The sequence below is a fragment of the Parambassis ranga genome, chromosome 13 (assembly GCF_900634625.1).
Source record: "Parambassis ranga chromosome 13, fParRan2.1, whole genome shotgun sequence".
Taxonomy (NCBI): domain Eukaryota; kingdom Metazoa; phylum Chordata; class Actinopteri; family Ambassidae; genus Parambassis; species Parambassis ranga.
The window spans coordinates 9,750,044-9,770,573 of NC_041033.1; the positions used below are offsets into that span (position 1 = coordinate 9,750,044).

The 20,530-nt window shown below is 39.5% G+C and overlaps 3 protein-coding genes across 3 annotated transcripts; 2 read left to right on the top strand and 1 right to left on the bottom strand.

The window, feature by feature from the left end:
• Positions 1 to 1,651: 1,651 nt before the first annotated feature.
• Positions 1,652 to 4,568, bottom strand: mmp13b (matrix metallopeptidase 13b). Its single transcript, XM_028419213.1, has 11 exons — positions 4,455 to 4,568; positions 4,245 to 4,355; positions 4,022 to 4,149; positions 3,779 to 3,927; positions 3,483 to 3,608; positions 3,247 to 3,402; positions 3,051 to 3,171; positions 2,824 to 2,957; positions 2,562 to 2,721; positions 2,348 to 2,451; positions 1,652 to 2,255 (listed from the first exon to the last, which is right to left on the bottom strand). The coding sequence occupies exons 1-11, from the start codon at positions 4,551 to 4,553 to the stop codon at positions 2,155 to 2,157; spliced, it is 1,389 nt and encodes a 462-aa protein (XP_028275014.1). The 5' UTR covers positions 4,554 to 4,568; the 3' UTR covers positions 1,652 to 2,154.
• A 4,379-nt stretch (positions 4,569 to 8,947) lies between these two features.
• On the top strand, positions 8,948 to 14,330 carry mmp20b (matrix metallopeptidase 20b (enamelysin)). Its single transcript, XM_028419204.1, has 10 exons — positions 8,948 to 9,085; positions 9,587 to 9,825; positions 11,359 to 11,507; positions 11,798 to 11,923; positions 12,003 to 12,161; positions 12,251 to 12,416; positions 12,521 to 12,654; positions 12,761 to 12,917; positions 13,297 to 13,400; positions 14,230 to 14,330. Exons 1-10 carry the CDS (start codon positions 8,948 to 8,950, stop codon positions 14,328 to 14,330), a joined length of 1,473 nt encoding a protein of 490 aa, XP_028275005.1.
• A 334-nt stretch (positions 14,331 to 14,664) lies between these two features.
• mmp20a (matrix metallopeptidase 20a (enamelysin)) lies at positions 14,665 to 19,119 on the top strand. Its single transcript, XM_028419205.1, has 10 exons — positions 14,665 to 14,956; positions 15,472 to 15,722; positions 15,812 to 15,960; positions 16,374 to 16,499; positions 16,720 to 16,881; positions 16,964 to 17,069; positions 17,142 to 17,284; positions 17,507 to 17,663; positions 18,541 to 18,644; positions 19,019 to 19,119. The coding sequence occupies exons 1-10, from the start codon at positions 14,837 to 14,839 to the stop codon at positions 19,117 to 19,119; spliced, it is 1,419 nt and encodes a 472-aa protein (XP_028275006.1). The 5' UTR covers positions 14,665 to 14,836.
• The last annotated feature ends 1,411 nt before the right edge of the window (positions 19,120 to 20,530 follow it).

Consider the following 20,530-nt stretch of genomic DNA (forward strand, 5'->3'; position numbering starts at 1 on the left):
GCTGAAAGTGTCTGTTAGTATTTACCAGATGTGGTCAGTGATGGCTGGTCACTAAAGGGTCTTCTGTCTGTGATGGCCTGTTAAATATATAGACAGTGTGATGTGTTATTATTCAAATAAAATGCTGTTAACATTGATTTTATCTTAATCTGCTACAAATCAAAATGCTGTATCAATGATAATAATCCCATATTTTATTTTATTTTTAGTGATTATCCATAATACTCAAATATTGAACCCTTTCTGTTAGGGATGTCCCTCAAGTCCGAGTCTGAGTCATTTGATTTTGAGTATCTGCCGATACCGAGTCCCGATCCGATACTTTCAGGATTCTCTATAAAGGCATTATAGCTCATTGCAGCAAACCCCGTGTGTGTCTGTGTGTGTGTCACACCGGGAGATTTGACAGACGCAGCAGCTCATCGAGGTCTCGAACCCAGCACCTCTCGCACCAAAAGCAACTGTCATACCCCTACACTACAAGACGCAGCGCCACCCTGCACAGAAGGCATTAACTTTGACAGCCCTAATAAATATATATCCGAGTCCTGATCGGGAGGTAATGTCCGATCGAGTCTGAAATCACGTACTCGGGCCCGATTTCCGATCACGTGATCGGATCGGGACATCCCTACTTTCTGTACTCTTGCATTGATTTAACAGCTGTAGTACAGTTCCTTTGCTGATACAGACGTTACATTATATTAAAAACCACCAGCAGCACTTAGGAAGAATATCTGTGTGTACCATCAAAGTGCATCATTCAGTTGTTACAGAGGTCAGATCACTACATTAGTCTGAATGAGTTTAAACTATCTGTTAGTATTTACCAAATTCAGTTGTTCTGTGGTTGTCAATCTGTTGGGTTTTCTTATCTCTGCAGGAGCTTAAAAAAGCAGCTTCTCTCTCTGTGTACTTGCTGTGGAAATGAACAATATTCAAAACATAACATAACAACATTCTATGGTTACTGTGCTGCTGTGACTTTTTAAAACTTCAAAGCAGTTGCAAGGCAACAAGTCCTATGACATCATTACATAGAATTATTGTACATTATACACAAAAACTCACAGTTAAGAGCAGGAGTGAAATCTGAATCCTTCTGTTTTATGTACATTTTCAAAATTAATGAAGAATTTGTCTTTATAGTTATTCATATACACAAAGTGTTTTAGCTTTAGCTACAGTGTGTAGTGTATGTGTGCATTACTTTCAGCTGGGTTTGCCTGTCATGATGAGGGAGAGTTAACTTAAGTGAACTTCAGGAACTTTGCGAACCAGTGCAGCCAATATTAGGAAAGTGTCACTGTATAGGCTCATAATGCTCAAATGAATAGAAACCTGATGGACTGAAAGGGGTGTAGTTGTGTTGGGGGAGCCCAAAGGATACCTATCAAAATTAAGTTGGGCGCCAAACAACATTTAGCTTGTCACTTTCAAGTTAACTAGTCTAGTCCCACCCCTGCCCCACACTACAAACAAATTTAACAGAAAAGCTGGACTCAGGAATGCTGTGAGCAAGTTATTATTTTCAATATAACAAATAAATCCCAAAAGCAGTAAATAAACAGGCTGACTCAAAATTAAGTCACAAACTAAGGGAGAGTCCAAACTGTTTATTTACTGTTTTTTGGGATCCAAAGGGCCTCCCTCCCCAGGTATTTTACAACTTGTAATAAAAATTGTATTTTTATTCCCACCAGTTTCCATTTGACTAATTTCTTAGTTTCAGTCGTCCTGACCCACCGACACACAAACTCCTGATTCCTGGGTTTCACCCCCAGGTGGTGTTGTTGGGTTCCCAGTTTTACTTAGTTTGGGTGTAGATGTATCTCTCCCCCCAATGACCTCACCACACATTAAAAGCTGAAAAAAATCATCACTTCCTTAACACATCTTTATTTTACCACTGCTACAGCCATGGTTTAAAATAAATAATATGAGAAAATAAACTGACGAAGAATTTACCAGCATTCTGTGTCCAGCACTAGAGAAAATAATCATTTGTATTTGTTGTCCATTTCCCTGCTCATATGTTGAACTGTGTATTCTTATCATGTGTCATTCAAACATGTGTGTATAATTTGTCACCATGTGTTGCGAGCCATATATCCAGCTATAGTCATATACTGTGTGTTTCTGCAGTCTGTCTCCTCAGCAGTTAAGAATGGAGTTGGTCCTCTGGATGCGAATGACCTTCCTTGAGGTGTAACTGTACTCATACTGCACATGTTCATGGAAGAAATACAAGTATCCTGAAAAAGAGAAGAAGAGTAGAATATCTGTTACAGAGCTGAAGAAAAACACCTTCAATTTCTTATATACTTTGCTGAAAGTTCTTGAATACCATAGTGATAAGCAGCAGCATCAACCTCATCATCCATTCCAGGAAAGTCATCCTCAATGGATCGTGGGTAGCCGCTGTCCATTGTGCTTGTTGCTTCATCATAGCTGTGGGTGACACATGAAAGAAACATTGAGATACATAAAACCATGAAGCAAGGTCCTAAAGAAGATTGTAAAACTGACAAAGGTTGTTAACAAAAAATGTGTCCATATACCTCCAATAGTCTTCATCAGTGAAGAGTAGAGTCTTCCCTGTGTCTTTGATGTACACAGCTGCATCTATTTTCCTTATAGTTTTAGGAAGACCAAGTTTGTGTATGTACTTTGGGTAACCATCCACAAGGTTATACCCATTCAAAGCCCACATGCGGATCCCTGATGAGACACATTAGATTGATAAATGAAGTCCACCAATAAAAAACTGCACATCTACAAAAGTGAGACAAAAGCCCAAATTCACAGCAGACATAAACTCACCACTAAATATGATGACTAAGTCCTTCTCTGGGTTCTCGTAAGCTGCATCTACTTTGTTGGGGATGGAGGGCCATGTGGACTTGATCAGTGTCTGTTCAGGCTCTGGCATCTGAGGATGGATACGCCAATAGAATCTGCAACAATGGGCAGCACGTTGACAAACTATAGCCCAAGCAATGATTAGAAAATAACAATAAGAATATTACACACCCAGGGTCTAACTGTACCTGTCTTTGAAAATGATGGTTTCCCCTCTGAGCTCTGTGACAGCATCAAAACTCAGCATAGGGTCACATTTGTTTGGTGCATCAGGCTTTGGCTTCACTTTCCTTGGGTTTGGGTTGGGACCTGTGATTGACATTTGGCATTAGGGTTAGGGTTACTTAGGGTTAGGGGTACTTCACTGATTGTGTGGCCTCATACCATAGAGCGCTTGAATGCCTTCAATGTCATCCTCAGACAGAGGGTAGCCTGTAGCGTATGAGTAAACGGGGTACATCAGGGCACCTGGATCCGTGGAATGTGACATACCAAGGGCGTGGCCCAACTCATGAGCCGCCACAATATATAGGTTGTAAGCTGCAAGGAGAAGATATTCATAAATCATAGTTATTTATTATTTGAGCACATTTTGGGTGACATTTGTAAATAAAAATTACCAGAAGAATCTTTGCTCCAGTGTTCATCCTCATCAAAGTGAGTGTCTCCTCCAATGCCTTGGCCAGGAGGGTAGGCATGAGCCAGCAGACCATTGGGTCCATCAAAAGGATTGTAGTCTCCATGCTCTATTAGAATAAAAGGCATGAAGTAGTAAATACTCTTCTCAGATCCAGTGTAAATCCCTGAACTCACAGTTCACACAGAATGCTTCACACCATATATTTAAATTGTAACTATACATGTAGCTACTCTATCTGTACAGAGTATATTTAAGGTATATATTGCTTTTTTTTACCTTTTGATCCAAAGCTGATCATAATGTCAGCATTGCCCTGGTGCAGCTTCTTAAAGATCAGAGGGGTGACGTCAGCCCAGACATTCAGCGCATTGCGGACGGCTCTATCTACATCAGACTTCGCCAGATCTGGTGTATAATTCAGTATCCTGAAACACCAGGGGAAAAAAGACACAGACACTGAGTGGACAAATGACACTGGTGCTCATTCATACTATATGACTGCATTGTTTAAACGCATACCTGAATGTGACAGTATTGTTGTTCCATTTTAGGTGTCGGGGGAAGTGGTTGTACTCCCCAATATCTGGCACACCACATCTGGCTTGCTTCATCACCTCCAAAGTATTGTCGTCCAGATTTCCAGTCACCTTCCAAAAAAGAAGACACTATGTCACTTCGGCACATCCCATAAAATAGTATAATTATATAGTAATATTAATTTTCCCACAAATTTTAAATTCACCTTGAGGTTGAAAAACTTCTGCATTTCCTTGATCTTGGTCTGAAAGGTTCCAGACATCTTCTGTGTACCTTGGAGACCAGCTGGAAGGGCATAGAAGTGACGAAGGTATTTCTGTTCAAGAAAAAAAATACAGAATTACTTAGTGAAAAATGCTTTCGCTGTTTGTGACAGCCAGCTTACAATAGATACAAATTTACTCAGAGAACTTACCTCTGCTAAAAGCCAGCTGTCTTTGTCCTTAGACAGCAGAGGTAGACCAGAGGAGGGAGCGACCAGCGCCAGCAGCAGCAGCAGCAGCAGAGCTATCATTGTTGTCTCTGTGTTGTCCAAACCAGTCATTGATGTCAAGAAGCTCTGAACGGTATTTATAGTGTTTTAGGTGTACTTTTTTTTTTCAAAGGATCCCAGTGATTCATGTAAAAGCACCTAGCCACTTCCTCCTTGAGTCTGTCAAGAATGTGCTTGTATTTGTGAAACTGCAGTGACTGTGGTTTCAGGATACAGATTTGAACTCAACACAAATGCTCTGATAAAACATTTCCCAGATAACTGTATAAAATGTGTAGTAGTAAAAATAAAAATAGTAGAAAGGATAACGTTGTTGGCACATAGTACCCTAACCTTTTTTTCTTCTTTTAAATGAGGACATTATATGGACATCACATTATAACGTATTATCTCCTACATCTTTTAAAAGAGGATAAATGAATACATTTCTATAAAAAACAGGGAATTTGGGGGAATTCTCTTAAGCTGCTGCTGCTGGTCTCATGATAGTCTGTCTTATTTTAGGGTGAATGTGTTTTAGGATACATGACTAACAGGCACACATCAGAATAAAGAACAAAAGACATGATAAATGTAAAGTTGAAATCCCATAAATGTCATGAGGTTACATTTACTCTGTTCAACATAGCTGTACTCTTTAATGGGAAATAAAATGCAAACTCATTTCCTGTTTGGTTCAGTACTAATTAAAATCAGCTGTCCCTGACATTGCTTTTTCCACATGTTGCCATTTATGTGATTCAGTATCACCAGGATTACACAAAGCCTAAATGACAAATTAAACACACAAAGGGCTGTTCTGTTTGCAATTTTGAGCAGCTGCCTGTGAGGGTTCTGGTCACAGCAGAGAGTCTGAACACACAGAAGCAACTGAGAAGAGTTTGATCACACGCAGAACATTCTGACAACATAGATTCTAAACCACCTAAAATTGGCTTTGTGCTTGCTAATGAGCTTTTGCATCATGTGGTGTTTGCATTTAGCTAAAACACTGCTGTGGCTGAAAGTGCTGCAAGTAAGAGCACAGACTTTTATTTTGAAGTACCGTAGTTGTGGTTCATATACTTGATTAAATTAAATCCAGGGAACCTGCAGGACCTGAACAGATTTTATTCTATAATCCCATGTTCTATAAATACCAGTTTTACTGAATATATTGCAGACAATCACAGAAATTGTAAAGAAATGCTTTGGCCTTACAACAATAAGGAACAGAACTGTATAGGTGTCTGTAGGTCCTCTGGGCAGGTGAAGACATGCTGTCTATTATTGCTCTAATGTCTGCAAGACGACATATAATTATTTGGTCCTGGAGCCACAATGGAATCTTTTACGTCAATAAGTGAAATAATCCAGCTGGTAAATGACCAAAAATATTGTGGCTGTAAATCCTTCATATAACCTTCACTGATCAGTTTGTAAACAGCCCACAAGTGGCAAAAAGGCAATGGCAAATTAGAGTAATATGACAGTGTCACAGTTCCAGTCATTATCAACATAGTGCTGTTACTGAGTAGACCGAGCGGCGCTGTCAAACTGCCGCATTGCCAAAAAAGGGCAACACCTTTCTCTCAACGAAAATGCATGATCAGATCAAATGTAAGACTGAAGTAGTCAATTCCATTAGTGATGTCATGTGCAATGAATGACAGAAACAACAGACACACACCAACATCTCATGGAGACAAATATCTTTGGCATAGCAACATTGTTTAGGTAGTGGTTGACAGTGTCCTTATGACTCATGCCAAGGGAAGTCAGCCGTCAGGGGGATTTTTGTTGTTATTTTAAAATGGTCATCAACAAACACACACACAGATCTGTGTTTTGACCTTCTTTGAGTGGAAAATCATGTTGACCTAAAGACTGCGGTGCACTGAATGACATTTCTGTTTCAGATGGTTAGCATAAACAGCACTGCCAGTAACAGAATCTAAAAAAGTTACAGATGGTCTTGGACAGAAACCTGAGTTTTTAATACTCTGAACCTTGTTTGGTGGAGGAAACATTTTCCTGAGGTAAAAAAGATCCTTGTGGATCAGAATCAGCTCAGCTCACTGTGCATAAGGTTACAATCTTCCTGCTTTATCTGCTTTGGCTCTCCAAAGTCATGACTTAACTTAAAAACTTAAGGACCTTTTGTAAAAACATCTTTTAATCCCATTATATTCTTATGATTTTTTTGTGTGTGATTTAACCTGTTTTTCTGTACTACAACAACCATAATCTGGCTGTGGTTGCTTTGGCTAAGTGGCTTCATTCATTTTTGAGAGATAGATGTTTGTGTCTTCTTATCAGCAGTTTAAATTGCCGGTAAGGACGTAATCTCAGAGAAAAGCTGACACAACAGCTGCGATGAACACTAATAACTTGTGTGTGTTCCTGGAACGTTTGAGCTCATGTAGTCAGATAGATTTGTAAGCTTTTAAAAAGAACAATATAAAAGAAATGTTACCATAATGGTTGATGATTAGAGTTTCTTTGTACAAAATGATCCACCATTGAATGTATGAACATTTTAGCAGAACCTCTATATAAATCAAAATTTTAAGCTGTAAATTAAAGTGCATAAACAAAATGTGTCCACAAAGGAAATGATAACATTCAAACCACAATGACTGCTGTGGTGTCAGGTCAGGCACACTCAGAAAGGCCCACCACAGAAATGTTAAATTCACCAACCGGACACCACTGGAGGGCAGCAGAGTCTCTCAGCAGGAGATCTGAGAGAATAAATGGAGCTCTTTCATTTTTTCATCACATTTTCTGCATTTCTATACAAATACAAATCACATTTTGAGTTGTTTTTTGAGTCAGAACACAAACATGAAGACCCTACCCACCTAAATACAAACTACATTAAAAAATAATGTGGCATAAAGAAGCATGTTTGACAGAAATAAAAAGAAAAATAAATGTCTGGTTGCGTTAATAAGACTCTTTGCCAGCTTGTTTGAAAGTTATGATCCCAGTGATTTATGACTGCTATTTGCAGAGTCTTCACACATAATTATGGATTGTAAGGTCCCAGTTTGTGTACTGCAGTGCAGAGCCGTTTCTTGCTATATGCGGACCATGCAAATGCATAGGGCCCCTTTGCCACTAGGGGGCGCCAAAGCTGCAAGTTCAGCCTCATCTGAGGAGAATTTAAATGATCCCTGTCCGGGATTTGTGCGTCAAACGATTGTGAATGAGTCCCAATGAGAGCAAAATCCCTTCTGGCGCGCGCAAACAGGATTCTATTGTGCACAAGACGGTGAAGAGCGCACGCTTGAAGCACAAACTTGCGCGCCCCCGACTCCTCCTGCGTGCTGAGTGGACTGTCCTGTGAAATATCAGGTACCTTATCATATAAAGCTTGCTTAAATCATATACTTTTTATGTGATACGTCACATCTCTGGCACCGAGAGTAAAACTTTGTCTTTGAGCAAAACAAGTATGTTTCTACGTGTTTAACTACCACAGTGGTCAGAACGGTCTCCCCCAGCCTGTAACCTTGCAGCACCAAACTTCTTTCTTAGTCATCACTAGTGCTTAAAATGACTTCATTACTTCGTCTGTACTTGGCCATAAAAGCCAGAGCGCCACCATTTTTTCTCGTTTTTCTGAGAAAGAGTGGAAAAGTTGCAGTTGCCCTGCAGAGAAATGCTGTCGGTCCTGTAACACTCCACAATGACCAATCAACAGTAATTGTAGCCTTAATTCACAGCAGCACCACCCTTGAAAGGCTAGCCGTTATTTTATTTTGTAAAAAGGCCTTCAATCCACCCCTGCAATTTCACCTCCTTTTCCAGCAGCTCTCTCTTATTAAGAACGTCTTACATGCATTTGCTAAAATGGGACAAGAATGGTCTTTGATGGTGATATTTCTGGAAGCCTTGCAGAATGCGTGGGATTGAGCAGCGCCACCCAGCTCACTGTGTTGCATCAATCTGAGTTTAGTTGGTTGGTTCTACCAACAGAAGTTGTGGAAGTCGTCTAATCTGAGCTGTCTTGTTTTTCAATGATCCACATGTTTACATTCATAGTGACAATAATGAATTCACCTTGGGGAATGATTCATAGGTTGTAGCTCAGTGCTTATTCAGGATTATGTGGGAATCAGCACCCATCATTTCTGAGTAAGGTTTTGAAACCACACACTGAATATTTCATCCATGTCAATCATGATTGGTGCAAACATGTCACATGACAAAAACTGTTCAAATGTCATTTCATTCTTTCTTTTCTTTCTTTTTTTTGGCTGTCTACAAACCCCTCCCTAATTCCATAGTACTGTCTGAGGCTTCCCCCGAAGATTTACAAGTGGCATGAGTCACAATAACCATTTAAAAGGCTTTCTCATTAACCAGAACTTCCATCTCCATGACTTTTAAGTAGGCCACTACAATTCATGAAGTGTTACGTCTATGAAATGCATGTCATGCTGCTCTCTTGCTGTGTCTTGGTCTTCCTCTTGTCCGGTCCATGTTTTACGGCACCCACGGTGACTCCGGAGGAGGACGAGATCACTCCTTCACCAGAACCACAGGTTGACTTCAAGCTGGCCACAGTAAGTGCATAATTGCATGAGCTGCCTTGCAAATGTCTGTGGAGAGGACCGTGTGAGATCTCTGCAATATGCAATAATATGGACGTTTTGAGCTCTGTGGAAAACTTAATTCCAAGGATCCATCATTCCAGGTTTTTATTCTATTTGTTTTTGTGTGGGTGGGGGGTGGAGGTAAGTAACTGCACAGCCCTCCGACTTTTTGGCACTATCAGAATGTTTCCTCATCTTTTTTTCACCCTAAATCCATAAATCTCTGTATTATTGTTCTTTGTAGAAAGCTGCTCGCTACATCTGCAGAGTTATTGTTTTGTTGCTGTGCATGGAGTGGTGCTGCAGACAGAGACAGTGTCATTGGAAGTGATGATTGTTCAATCACTGTAGATGGAGGCTGTTGCTTTCTTGTTACTCATATTAATTGATGATGTGTGATGCATGAATACAGCAGTAAAGGGCTCATTAATCTACCTGGCTCTAATGTGGACATCTTACACCCACTCGTAGGACTATCTTCAGCAGTACTACAACCTGCGGAAAGATCCTTTGGTGCGCATGAAGCGGAGCGGGCCCTCCTTCACTTCTAAAGTAAAAGACATGCAAATTTTCTTTGGGCTCAATGCAACGGGCATGTTAGACTCAGAGACAGTGGAGGTGATGAGGAGCCCTCGATGTGGCGTTCCAGATGTGGAGGAGTACAATCACAGCCAGGGGTCACGGTGGAATAAGAATGTGATCACCTACAGGTACTGATCGCCTGTTTACTGATGTAGCTGCTGTCAGTTTAATTTTACATTTAGAACAGAGTATTTAAATGAAAGATATGTGTTTGTGTAACCTAAAATGAACCTGCAAAAAAAAAAATAAAACAGCATGGTTGTCACTAATATACCAACCCTGCCACTATGTGAGAAACATTTTGAGCCAGCAGGCAATAAAACCTTTGGCTGAAATAGAGAACAGCAACTGTCACAAATCATCATGACTAACTGGTTGTTAGGTTTGGGATTCCTGCCTCTGAGATTCTCTGTGGGCTTGTTGGAGTGCCAAGTTGACCATACATGGTATTACAACTTATGTAACACTGTCTGACATGTCCTTATCCATTTACATGCTCGCTCTGTTTGAGCCAAGAATGCTGGATTACATAAAGAACAAATGTATAATTTAGGAAAAACTGTTTATTGTCATGGCTTTAGAATAAAAGAAACTCAAAGCAACGTTATGTAACTTGTCCTGAGTAGCAGCAGTGCTTACTGTAGTTACAGGAACATGGTGAAATTCAATTTTTTGTTGAGCTTTAATGTGGTTTTCTGCATTTTGTTCTTCTAGGTGTAGATTTTACAACCTCTAAGAAGGAAAAAAAAGTGCTATTAAACACCACTCAATGCTGAGGTTTCTACTAAAACAACCCTGACAGTCAAATAGCACATTGCTTCTGTATGAACTTGCAGTACTGTCTGGCTTTGGTATCAGTTATCAACCTAGAAAGCACTCCTCAGCATTGTCTGTCTTGGTTCTCTGCACCATGAATGCAGCATACAGCACGGTGAAGCTGATGCATCTTAAGATCTTAAATTATTATCATTAGGAAAAACTAAAGCCTATAGCACCGTGCAACTAAAGCTTGCACGGTGCTATGTTCATATTGTCTGCATGCTGACACATATGGAGGATCTTCATCCTCTCTGTGTGGATGGAGGTACAGATTTTTAACAATACTAATAATTATAATAGCAGGAAATTATTTAACTATGTGCACCTGGAAACAACAGAGAAAAAGCTATACATCTTGCATGGATGTCACCATTTTGATTTGATTTAGTGCACATACATATATGGAGGGCACAGGCAGTGATTTGTTGCATATATGTAGCACAATTTGTGTATGTGGACTAGAAAGGACGTTAATAAGAACAACTATGGATATGCAGTGTCTGCAGCTCTGTGCATCTGCAAGTGACTGTAATTGAGGCCTTAGAAGTTATAATGACAGACTGAGTAAAGCTCTCCATCAATATATCGAAGCAACATCCAAAACCACCGTCAAAAAGGGCTAACACAGCCAATCATCTGCTGCCAATGACTAAAAGAGAGTCCAACAACCTGTCAGCTCCTTCCATCAACTTCAGTCTCTTCATGTATGTCATTATCGCAACACTTAGCTTGATTCTCATTGTACCTAAACAAAAACTAACAGTTGTCAATGTGTGATGAAAAAAGATTGAGTATAATGTCTTATAAAATAGCAAGTTAACTTATTTATGTTGCCATTGCAGCATTGGAAGGTACACCAGGGATTTGCCGCGCAACACTGTGGACTCTCTGATTGAGTCAGCTTTCAGCATCTGGGCCAGAGCCAGCAGTCTGACGTTTGTTAGGTCACACACCCGCAGCGCTGACATCATGGTGGAGTTTGTGACCAACGGTGGGTTGGTTTGTCTTTTGTTTCGGACAGACAGAAAAATAAATGACTCGTCAGCAGATTTAGTGATTCAGTTTGTTCTGTAAATATAACAGTGAAATGTATATACGTTTGAGGAACATCAGTAGTAATTTACGTGTTAAACATGGTAACGTCATCTTTCACTAAATGCTGTACTCAACAGGCTTGTTTAGATGAGGTGAACAGAGGCCTGTAATTTGCTTTTTGGCATGAAAGAAAAGGGCTTTCTCTGTGGTTTCTGTTTCATGTTTGGCCTGGATCACATGATGTAGCACACGGTGACTTGTATCCATTTGATGGACCCAGAGGCACACTGGCTCATGCTTTTGGCCCGGGGCTGGGAGTTGGAGGAGACACGCACTTTGATGATGACGAGCGCTGGACAGCAGGAGGAGCAGGTTCTGAACAGGATGACTATGGGGACGTTATATTGAAAAGACAATAAATCTAAGTGTCTTTTTCTTTGTGCTGCTGCAGGTTTCAATCTGTATGTAGTAGCAGCTCACGAATTCGGCCACGCTTTGGGCCTTAAACACTCCAGGAACCCAGAGTCGCTGATGTATCCGACCTACAGATCCTTGCGTCCAGCCAACCTGTTATCCAGAGAAGATGTAGCAAATATCAACGCACTTTACAGTAAACTGGTTTTATTGATCCAAATTCTGGAATTATAATATTTTTGACTATTTTCCTGTCATTCCTAAATGTGTACTGTTGTGTGTCAGATCCTGTCCGAATTCATCCAAATTACGTTTTGACAAGCGGCTCTTCGTTTAACCCCTGGCTGTCGGGATCGCTGTTCCCTCGATTCATGCAGGACAAATGTGCCCCAGACCTGACCTTTGATGCAGTGTCCACGGTTGGGGATGCCACCTTCTTCTTCAGAGAAAGGTGAATACATTATAACAGTAGCAGTAACATTATCTTTCAAGATAAAATGCGCATGACATGAAAAATGTAACACAATAACCAATAGACGATATTCTGTGGTTCAGATATCTCTGGATTAAACATAATGAGCAGTTTGGCATTAAAGAAGGACCCATCACCAACTTCATGCCCAAGATTGAGACCAGTATCGATGCTGCCTTCTGGATACCTCGTAGATCCACTGCTTACCTTATTCATGGTGACAACTCACAATTATTGTGTCACTATAATCACCTCTTTTGATGTATTATTCCAGAATATCTGTTGTTTTGTGTAGCAAATAATCCAAATTTATCCTGTATCAGAGTCCATGTTCTGGACAGTGAAAGGCTCCATTGTGAAGGGAAAGCCCAGAGCACTCAGTCACTTTGGATTTCCAGCCTGGGTTCAGGATGTTGATGCAGCAGTACACATTGTGAAAACTGGACGCACCCTCTTCTTTATGCACGATATTTACTGGAGGTAAGACCACAAATTAACAGCAATTGTTCAATAAAAAGATATGAGACATGAGGCGTGTGGATCACATGTTAATGAGCACTTCATAATAAGTTAAGTAAAATTATACATCACTTACTTTAGCCTAAATTAAATGCTGTAGTAAACAGAGCAGCATGGTACAGTTAAAGGGGACGTGTAGATACGGACAGTGGAAATGTTGACTCAGATCTGACTAAGTCTTACTCTGTCATACGGACCTCACACAGCAATCAAAGGCCTCAATCTGGCCTCTGAGGTTTGGTGACGTGATCACAATGTTGTGACTATAAATAAACATTTTGAATGATAAACAGATGATCCTGTGTCATGACTTCTGACAAAGAGTGTTTGTCTTTTACAGTTACAATGAAAACCGGAAGGTTATGGACTTTGGATATCCTAAGTACATCAGTGAGGACTTTCCTGGAGTCAACACCACGATAAATGCAGCTTTTTATAAAGAGGGTGAGCAAATATTACACTTTGTACAGCATGTTTGAAACTCAGTTTATTTGTTCACCTTTAAACATTTAAATGTTAAAAACAAACCGCTGACATGCATGCACATGACGCTGCTGTGCATGTCAGTGTGGAACCACACTCATATCAGACCACACCAGGAAACCAACTTCAGTGTGTATTGTTATTTTTGTAGTTATTATAACTACACTTAGTTAGTATGTAATGCTTTCAGACCCCGACCATGCGCCCTGATCCAGATGTTGCATTTTTCGGGGCCTGGCTTATTTCTGCAGAAAAAAAATACCACATCCATGTAACAGCAGTATGAATTGCACACATGCACATCTTTGCAACGTGAGACGAAGCCCCACACAGGCAGGGGAAGAATGTGCAAACTTTCCAAACAAAGGCCCGGCCGACCGAGAGGTTTAAACCAGGAACTACAACATTTACATGTTTCTTTTCTACTATTTTAATCACATGGCTTGGCTCAAAATTATTTCACTCTTTTTGTTTACTTTCTACACACACTGTGGTCAGTCTCTATTGTCTATATGTGTCTGTGGTTAGAAGGGCCTTTGCAAGTTGTGTTGTTATTAGTAGCATAGGAATGCTAATTTACATATAACATCAACTCTGTGGAGTTTTTACAGAATATGTGGTTCCGCTCTGTGATTTAAACTGTATAATTAACCACTTATTTCAGCTGCAGGATCAAAAGTGGATATTTTAGTCAATCATCAGTAAAAAGATGCCAGACAGCACAGCATCAAAAAAGGTGAAATATGTGAGTCAGCTTTATGAACATCATACTTTTTTGGTCTCGTTTTAGGTTTTATCTACTTCTTTGTGGGACCGCAAGTCTACAAATATGACTACACGCAGAAACATGTTGTCGGAGTTGAGAAAGCAAATTCCTGGCTTGGCTGTTGAAATGCTGCTTGAAATCCATGAATGCAACAAGGAAATGGATTCAACTAAACAACAACACTGTACGTCTAAGTTTAGAGTCGCGTCTTATTTATCAGTAGTTATATTTAATCAAAATAAAGAATTAAACCTAATATGTTTGTGTTTTGTGTGTTTTTTTTCTTGAGCTGTGCCATACAGTTTTCAACAGATATGCAAGTGCTGCAAACTGACATAAAGCAGACTGCAAATTTGCCTGCATGTTTTGACATGACTGAGTACAAAAAAACATTTTTATTTCTAAACTATAAAAACACAGTGTACGCGTGACTAGCATCATTACAGACAGAGAGCCCAGACGTTTCATTGGGGAGGTTTTCAACCACAAAACCTCCAGAAAATTGGGGCAGATAGACCGGGCTGTAAGGACACTCCGGATTGAGCACTTTTGTGCCATGTGATTGCCCAACAGCCTCCAGTATGCTCCCATATAAAAAATGTGAAACTTGCAGGGAATGAGCATTTAAAACATGGAGATGTTGTGGATGTGGATACCAGTTTTGGGCTCTCTGATGTTAATGGAAATCTCATGGACTCTACCCATTAATGAGGATCAGCAGCTGAGGCCTGAGGATGTGAAGCTGGCTGAGGTTTGTGGACAGATTGTGGAGTTTATATAGGAACCAGATCAATAAGAATCCCTTAAGAAATGCTGGTGAAAATACAAAATATATGATCTGTTGTGCATTTTGTTTCATCCCAAACTGTAACTCTGCCTTTAATTAAAAGCATAGTATTATGAGTCGATTGCTGCTGTTTTCTGACTGGTATTACAAGTAGTAATCTATGCACCACATGGAACCAAATATTACATCATTTTTTACTTAATATATTTATATTTATTCAGACAGACTTTATTGATTGTTAATAATCTTTATTAAACTCTAATGTTTATGGCTGTGCATGCAGTGTAAGTTTTAACACCCGATTTGATTGAAATACAACTAACACTAATACTTTCTGATCAAATTGTGGATTATTCTCCACATAAACAATCAGCATGAGGAAAGACCCTCACTATATGTGTCCATCAAATTACAGAGAAAGTGTGTCTTGTGGCAATGTAGCAAACACAAAACGATATAAAATCTTTACATTTCCACAGGACTACCTGAGCAGGTTCTACAATCTGAACCTCAGACAACACAGAGATGCAGCAAGGAGGGTCAGATCTTCATCAGCCAGGGAGGAGAAAATCAGAGAAATGCAAAGCTTCTTTGGTCTGAGGGAAACAGGAAACCTGGACTCTCCTACTCTAAATGTGATGAGGGAGCCGAGGTGTGGCGTTCCAGATGTGGACAACTACAGCTTTTATCCCAACAGGCTTAAATGGAAAAACCATACCATCACATATATGTGAGAGCTTATTGAAGAGCAGTTATATAACACTGTGACATTCAGATTTTCCTGATCCAGATCCCTCTGATGTCTGTGTGTCCATGCAGGATTTCCAAATATACTCGAGACATGAAGAAAGAGGATGTGGAAAGGTCCTTTCATTCAGCCCTGAAGATGTGGAGCGATGCAGCTCCCCTGAGGTTCATCAGAGTCAACCATGGCAAAGCTGATATAGTCTTCTCTTTCGCCCGTAGAAGTAAATCTGAAGTCAACTTGTCTTCACCAAAAAACAAATGTGCTGGTGATTTTTAAGGCAGTTGGTATTTGTGGTGTTAAAATCATTCAATATGGATCAGATTGAGGTATCCAAGACAATGGCAGAGAAGCTCGTTGCAAGTGGGGGAGGTGTGCCGGGTAACATGTGAACTGGTCTGTTATCTTTAGCAAAACAGCAGTTTATATGTAGAGTGAGGAAATACACCAAAACTAAACCAAGACTCAAATGTTGGAGTCGGGCTATTACTCCAGACCCAACAACCATATTACAAATCGATCTATCATTTAGTACATGTGAGGATATGTTATTTGTTAAAACATGTTTCAGGGAATTTATGAGCATGTAAAATCCATTTACTGTGTTGTATTGAGAGGTATCTCTCTCTGCTGTAGCTCATGGAGATTTCTTTCCTTTTGACGGCCCTCGGGGTGTGTTGGCCCACGCCTTCCAGCCAGGAGAGGGGCTGGGTGGAGACGTGCACTTTGATGAGGATGAAACGTGGACGGCGGGACGGCAAGGTTTGTCATTTTATTAAATGTATTTATTTATTTTATTTATTTTAAAACACCTGAATCATCTGCTGCATGCCTCATGGTGGGTTAGCATTGTGCCTACACCCCCCATCAGTGATGGTGCTCTGCTAAGACTGTGGTCAGAAGTACAAATGAAGCAGGAAGCAGTGTGGCAGCAATTTACAGTGCAGTTTCAGTGCTTCAATAGACATTGTTCTTATTTCAGGTTACAGCCTGTTTGCTGTTGCAGCACACGAGCTGGGACACTCCCTCGGTCTGACTCACTCAAAAGACCCTTCTGCTATCATGTACCCCAATTACAGGCATCTCAGCAGTACACAGTACTCACTATCCACAGATGATAAGCTAGGGATCCAAACCCTGTATGGTGAGGAACAGATTTAACTGTAAAAGGGATCATTTTCCCAATCATGAGCTTGTTTCTCATCTTGTGTGCTACGATTTCTCAGGCAAGCCAAACCAAAAAGTGGAAACCCAAGCAGCACTGAACAAATGTGACTCTTCATTTGACGCCGCAACAATGATTGACAATGAGATAATTTTCTTTAAAAACAGGTACAGTATGCTTTCAGTTATAAGTGCTACTCTGAATTTAAACTGCAGTTGATTGTTGTTGTTTCAATTCAGATTGATGTGGATGAGGACAACGAAGACAACTTATTGGAACCGCCTGACAGAAGGACACATCAGCACGTATCTACCGGGCATCAATTCTCACATCGATGCTGCGTATGACCTCCCTGCCAAAGGCGTGGCGTACATATTCTCTGGTAGAGTAATGGACAGTCTGCAAAGCATCACTTAGCTCTTGTCAGCATGACAGGGCTGGATTTCCAGTATAACACAGCGTTGCACCCAAATTACAGCCTTGTGCAACTTAAGTGTTGCAGTTCATGCAAGAGGCTCATTGAGTTTGGCAGCACTTTGTGGTATGTTGCTGTTTTTTTTTTCATAGTGTCCCAAAATGCAGTAACATGGCTGTGTTTTTCCAGGTCGTAAGTACTTGGTGGTTCAACAGCTTAAGAGGAAAAGTCGTGCAGGTTCCATTTATGAGTATGGCTTCTCCTCCAGAGTAAGACATGTTGACGCTGCTGTGCATGTCAGTGAATACGGGAAAACAGTGTTCTTCATAGGAGAGATTTATTACAGGTAAAACGGCAATGCTTCACATTCTAAATCAAATAGGTTGTGATCCCTTTTCTACATAATAAAAGGCACGAACAGGAAAAACTTGGCATTGATAAAGCTGTATGACACCCAAAGTGAGTTATTTATTCTTAATTTATTAAAAACATAAATAAATCACAGCAATCATTGATTTTCAAATATTTTCTCTTCTTTAAAAAATTATATTTATAAATTATAAATTTGGGCCATAAATTGTCAAAAACATTCGCAATTTTCCAAATTATGCAACATATTGTTACACTGCTTCATATCAGGGTCTATTTTTGTATTCACACATAACCCTTACACACATATGTCAATGTACAGCCTTATTTTAGTTTAGATTACATTTTATTTCACTTTCGATTTCATGTTTTATATACACCAAATAACTAAGGCAAATTCCTAGTAATGTGAAACCTCTTCACTTACATAGCAATAAAAAAAAATAAATTGTGATTCTGATATAGTATACTACTGTCTACAGTAGAATAAGTGATGGAAGGAATAGACATCATGAGACAGACAGACGTGAGACCTTAACCATTTTTTTTTTACTAATCCTAACCATGTACATTTTATTTTTATATGTAATTCAAAATTCAATGCCTAAACGTAATCAAACAGAAGGAAAGTGATGTAAAACAGCAGGACAAAGTTAAAGAAAGTTAAATCATGCATTTGTAATGCACCTGATGATAAAACCAGGTATTATAGTTACCTTGTTATGGTAATTATAAAGTCTGTTTAAGACCATATTTGTGTATAGAAAGAATAATAAAAAAAAGCAGATCAAAAAAATCCTATGTGCACAATGACATGTATCTGTTTGAATGATCCTACATCATCCCACCGTCAGGTACGATGAGCACAAGAGACAGATGGACCCAGGCTTCCCCAGACTTATCCAAACAGACTGGCCTGGAATACCACCAAAGGTCGATGCTGCCTTCAAGTTACAGGGTAAAATGCAGTTTATGAAGTCATGAACTTTGTATAATGTGGACCTGAGTGGCGGGATACAAATAGAACCAAGCTGGAATAGAAGTTGTAATTTATGTTTATACCATGTTTAGGTGGTAGACGGGTGGAGTTTACCGCACCCGACACACGTTTACACTGAAACTGCCATTTCCCCCAGTTTTAGAACAGTGTTTTACTCGAGCACAAACAGCAGAAGCAGGACCTCTGTTGTCCACATTTCATCCAATGGAGTTTCAAACAAAACTGTATGAACAACACTTAAATATATATAACTATAAAAACATATGAAATACAGTAAAAAGGTAAATGTTCATTCATGAAATGTTAAGCATAGTTTGTTTTTCTGTTAACAGGTAGCATCTTTGTCCTCAGCGGTGCAAAATCCTACCAGTATGACATCAGACAAAAGCGAGTGGTGAACATAATTCCTGGAAATTCTTGGCTGGGATGTTGATGTGACACAGTGGAGAACAAGTTACTGAAAACACATGTTATCTACAGTTATACATGTAGTTTATATTTTGAACTCCTTTTTGTATTTACTTCTGACTCTCTGGAATATGTAGTGTTTTATGTCTTACATGCAATGATATATTGTGCTTGTAATATGAAAGACATAAGTGGACTTTCTGCTCAGACATGCATTCATTTCAGATTGCTACAATAATATTTAAATACTCTTCATGTACTTGTGACTGTGTTTGTTGTAAACACATTCAGTAAATCTGAATATGTATAGACCTAACAGAGAACTCAATAAAGTAACTTTCTGTCTATCTCTGGTGCACAGACTCAGATAATTAACCTGAATTTTTTATACAGATTTTTTTTTTATTTTGTAACTAATTATCACAGATATGATGCCACTTATTTTAGGCAAAGTTTAACATTGTGAATTGTGAATTGTTCATTGCAAAGAAGTTTCCGTGTCCTGATGGTAGCTCCAGCTAAGGATCATTAATCAAAATACAGCAAAGGCACAGGTAAGCTAAATATCAGATACAAAAACACAACCTCAGAGGTGCAACACAAAAGGTTTTAACACTAAATATAAAATAAAACAAAAAATAAATATAAATAAATATAAGTGACAACAGCAAAAACTGCTATCTACAGGTGAGAGGCGGGTGACACCCTGGACAGGTCACCAGTCCATCACAGGGCAACATACACATATACAAACAACCATTAACACTCACACGTACTGGGAATTTAAAGTGAGCGAGCCAGAGTAACTGGAAACATTTCCTTGACACATAAAAAAGAGCTGTGATTAGCAGTGTCACATGTTTTCATGACGTGATGTTTGCAAAGGTAGATTTTGTGCAAAGAGGGCATCATTCAATCAATTCTGTAAATAACCTTTGAACTGTTCTGACATCGTGCTCTTGTCTAACCCTAACCCTAAGCACTGAGGATGAATGTGTTTGTTGGAATGTTTTGGATGTTTTGAATTACACAACTATGTGGTACAAAATAAGGACTTGAAATAAACTGCAATTTGACAACATCCTTGAGGCCCCATAAGACTCAAGTTGAAGGACAAAGCCAAAGCATTAGGAAACATTTGAAACCATTTGTTGTTTTTAGTGAGTTCTGAACTGTTTTATTGGGAAATACTCCTGTCATTTGCCTTGATGCTGCAATTTTAGAATTAGGACCACAGGACTTGTTTAGCCACATAAGAGGAGATGTGAATGTAGAAAGAGATCTGAGTCACTACTGTTTCCATGAACATGGATTTTAATTAAGGATTTTATAGTTTAGTGTTGCATGTGTGCACAGAGTGCTTCTTGAGGCACAAACACAAAGCACACAAACAGCCTGAGGTGAACAAGTGCAGAACACAATCAAGAATAGGGCAG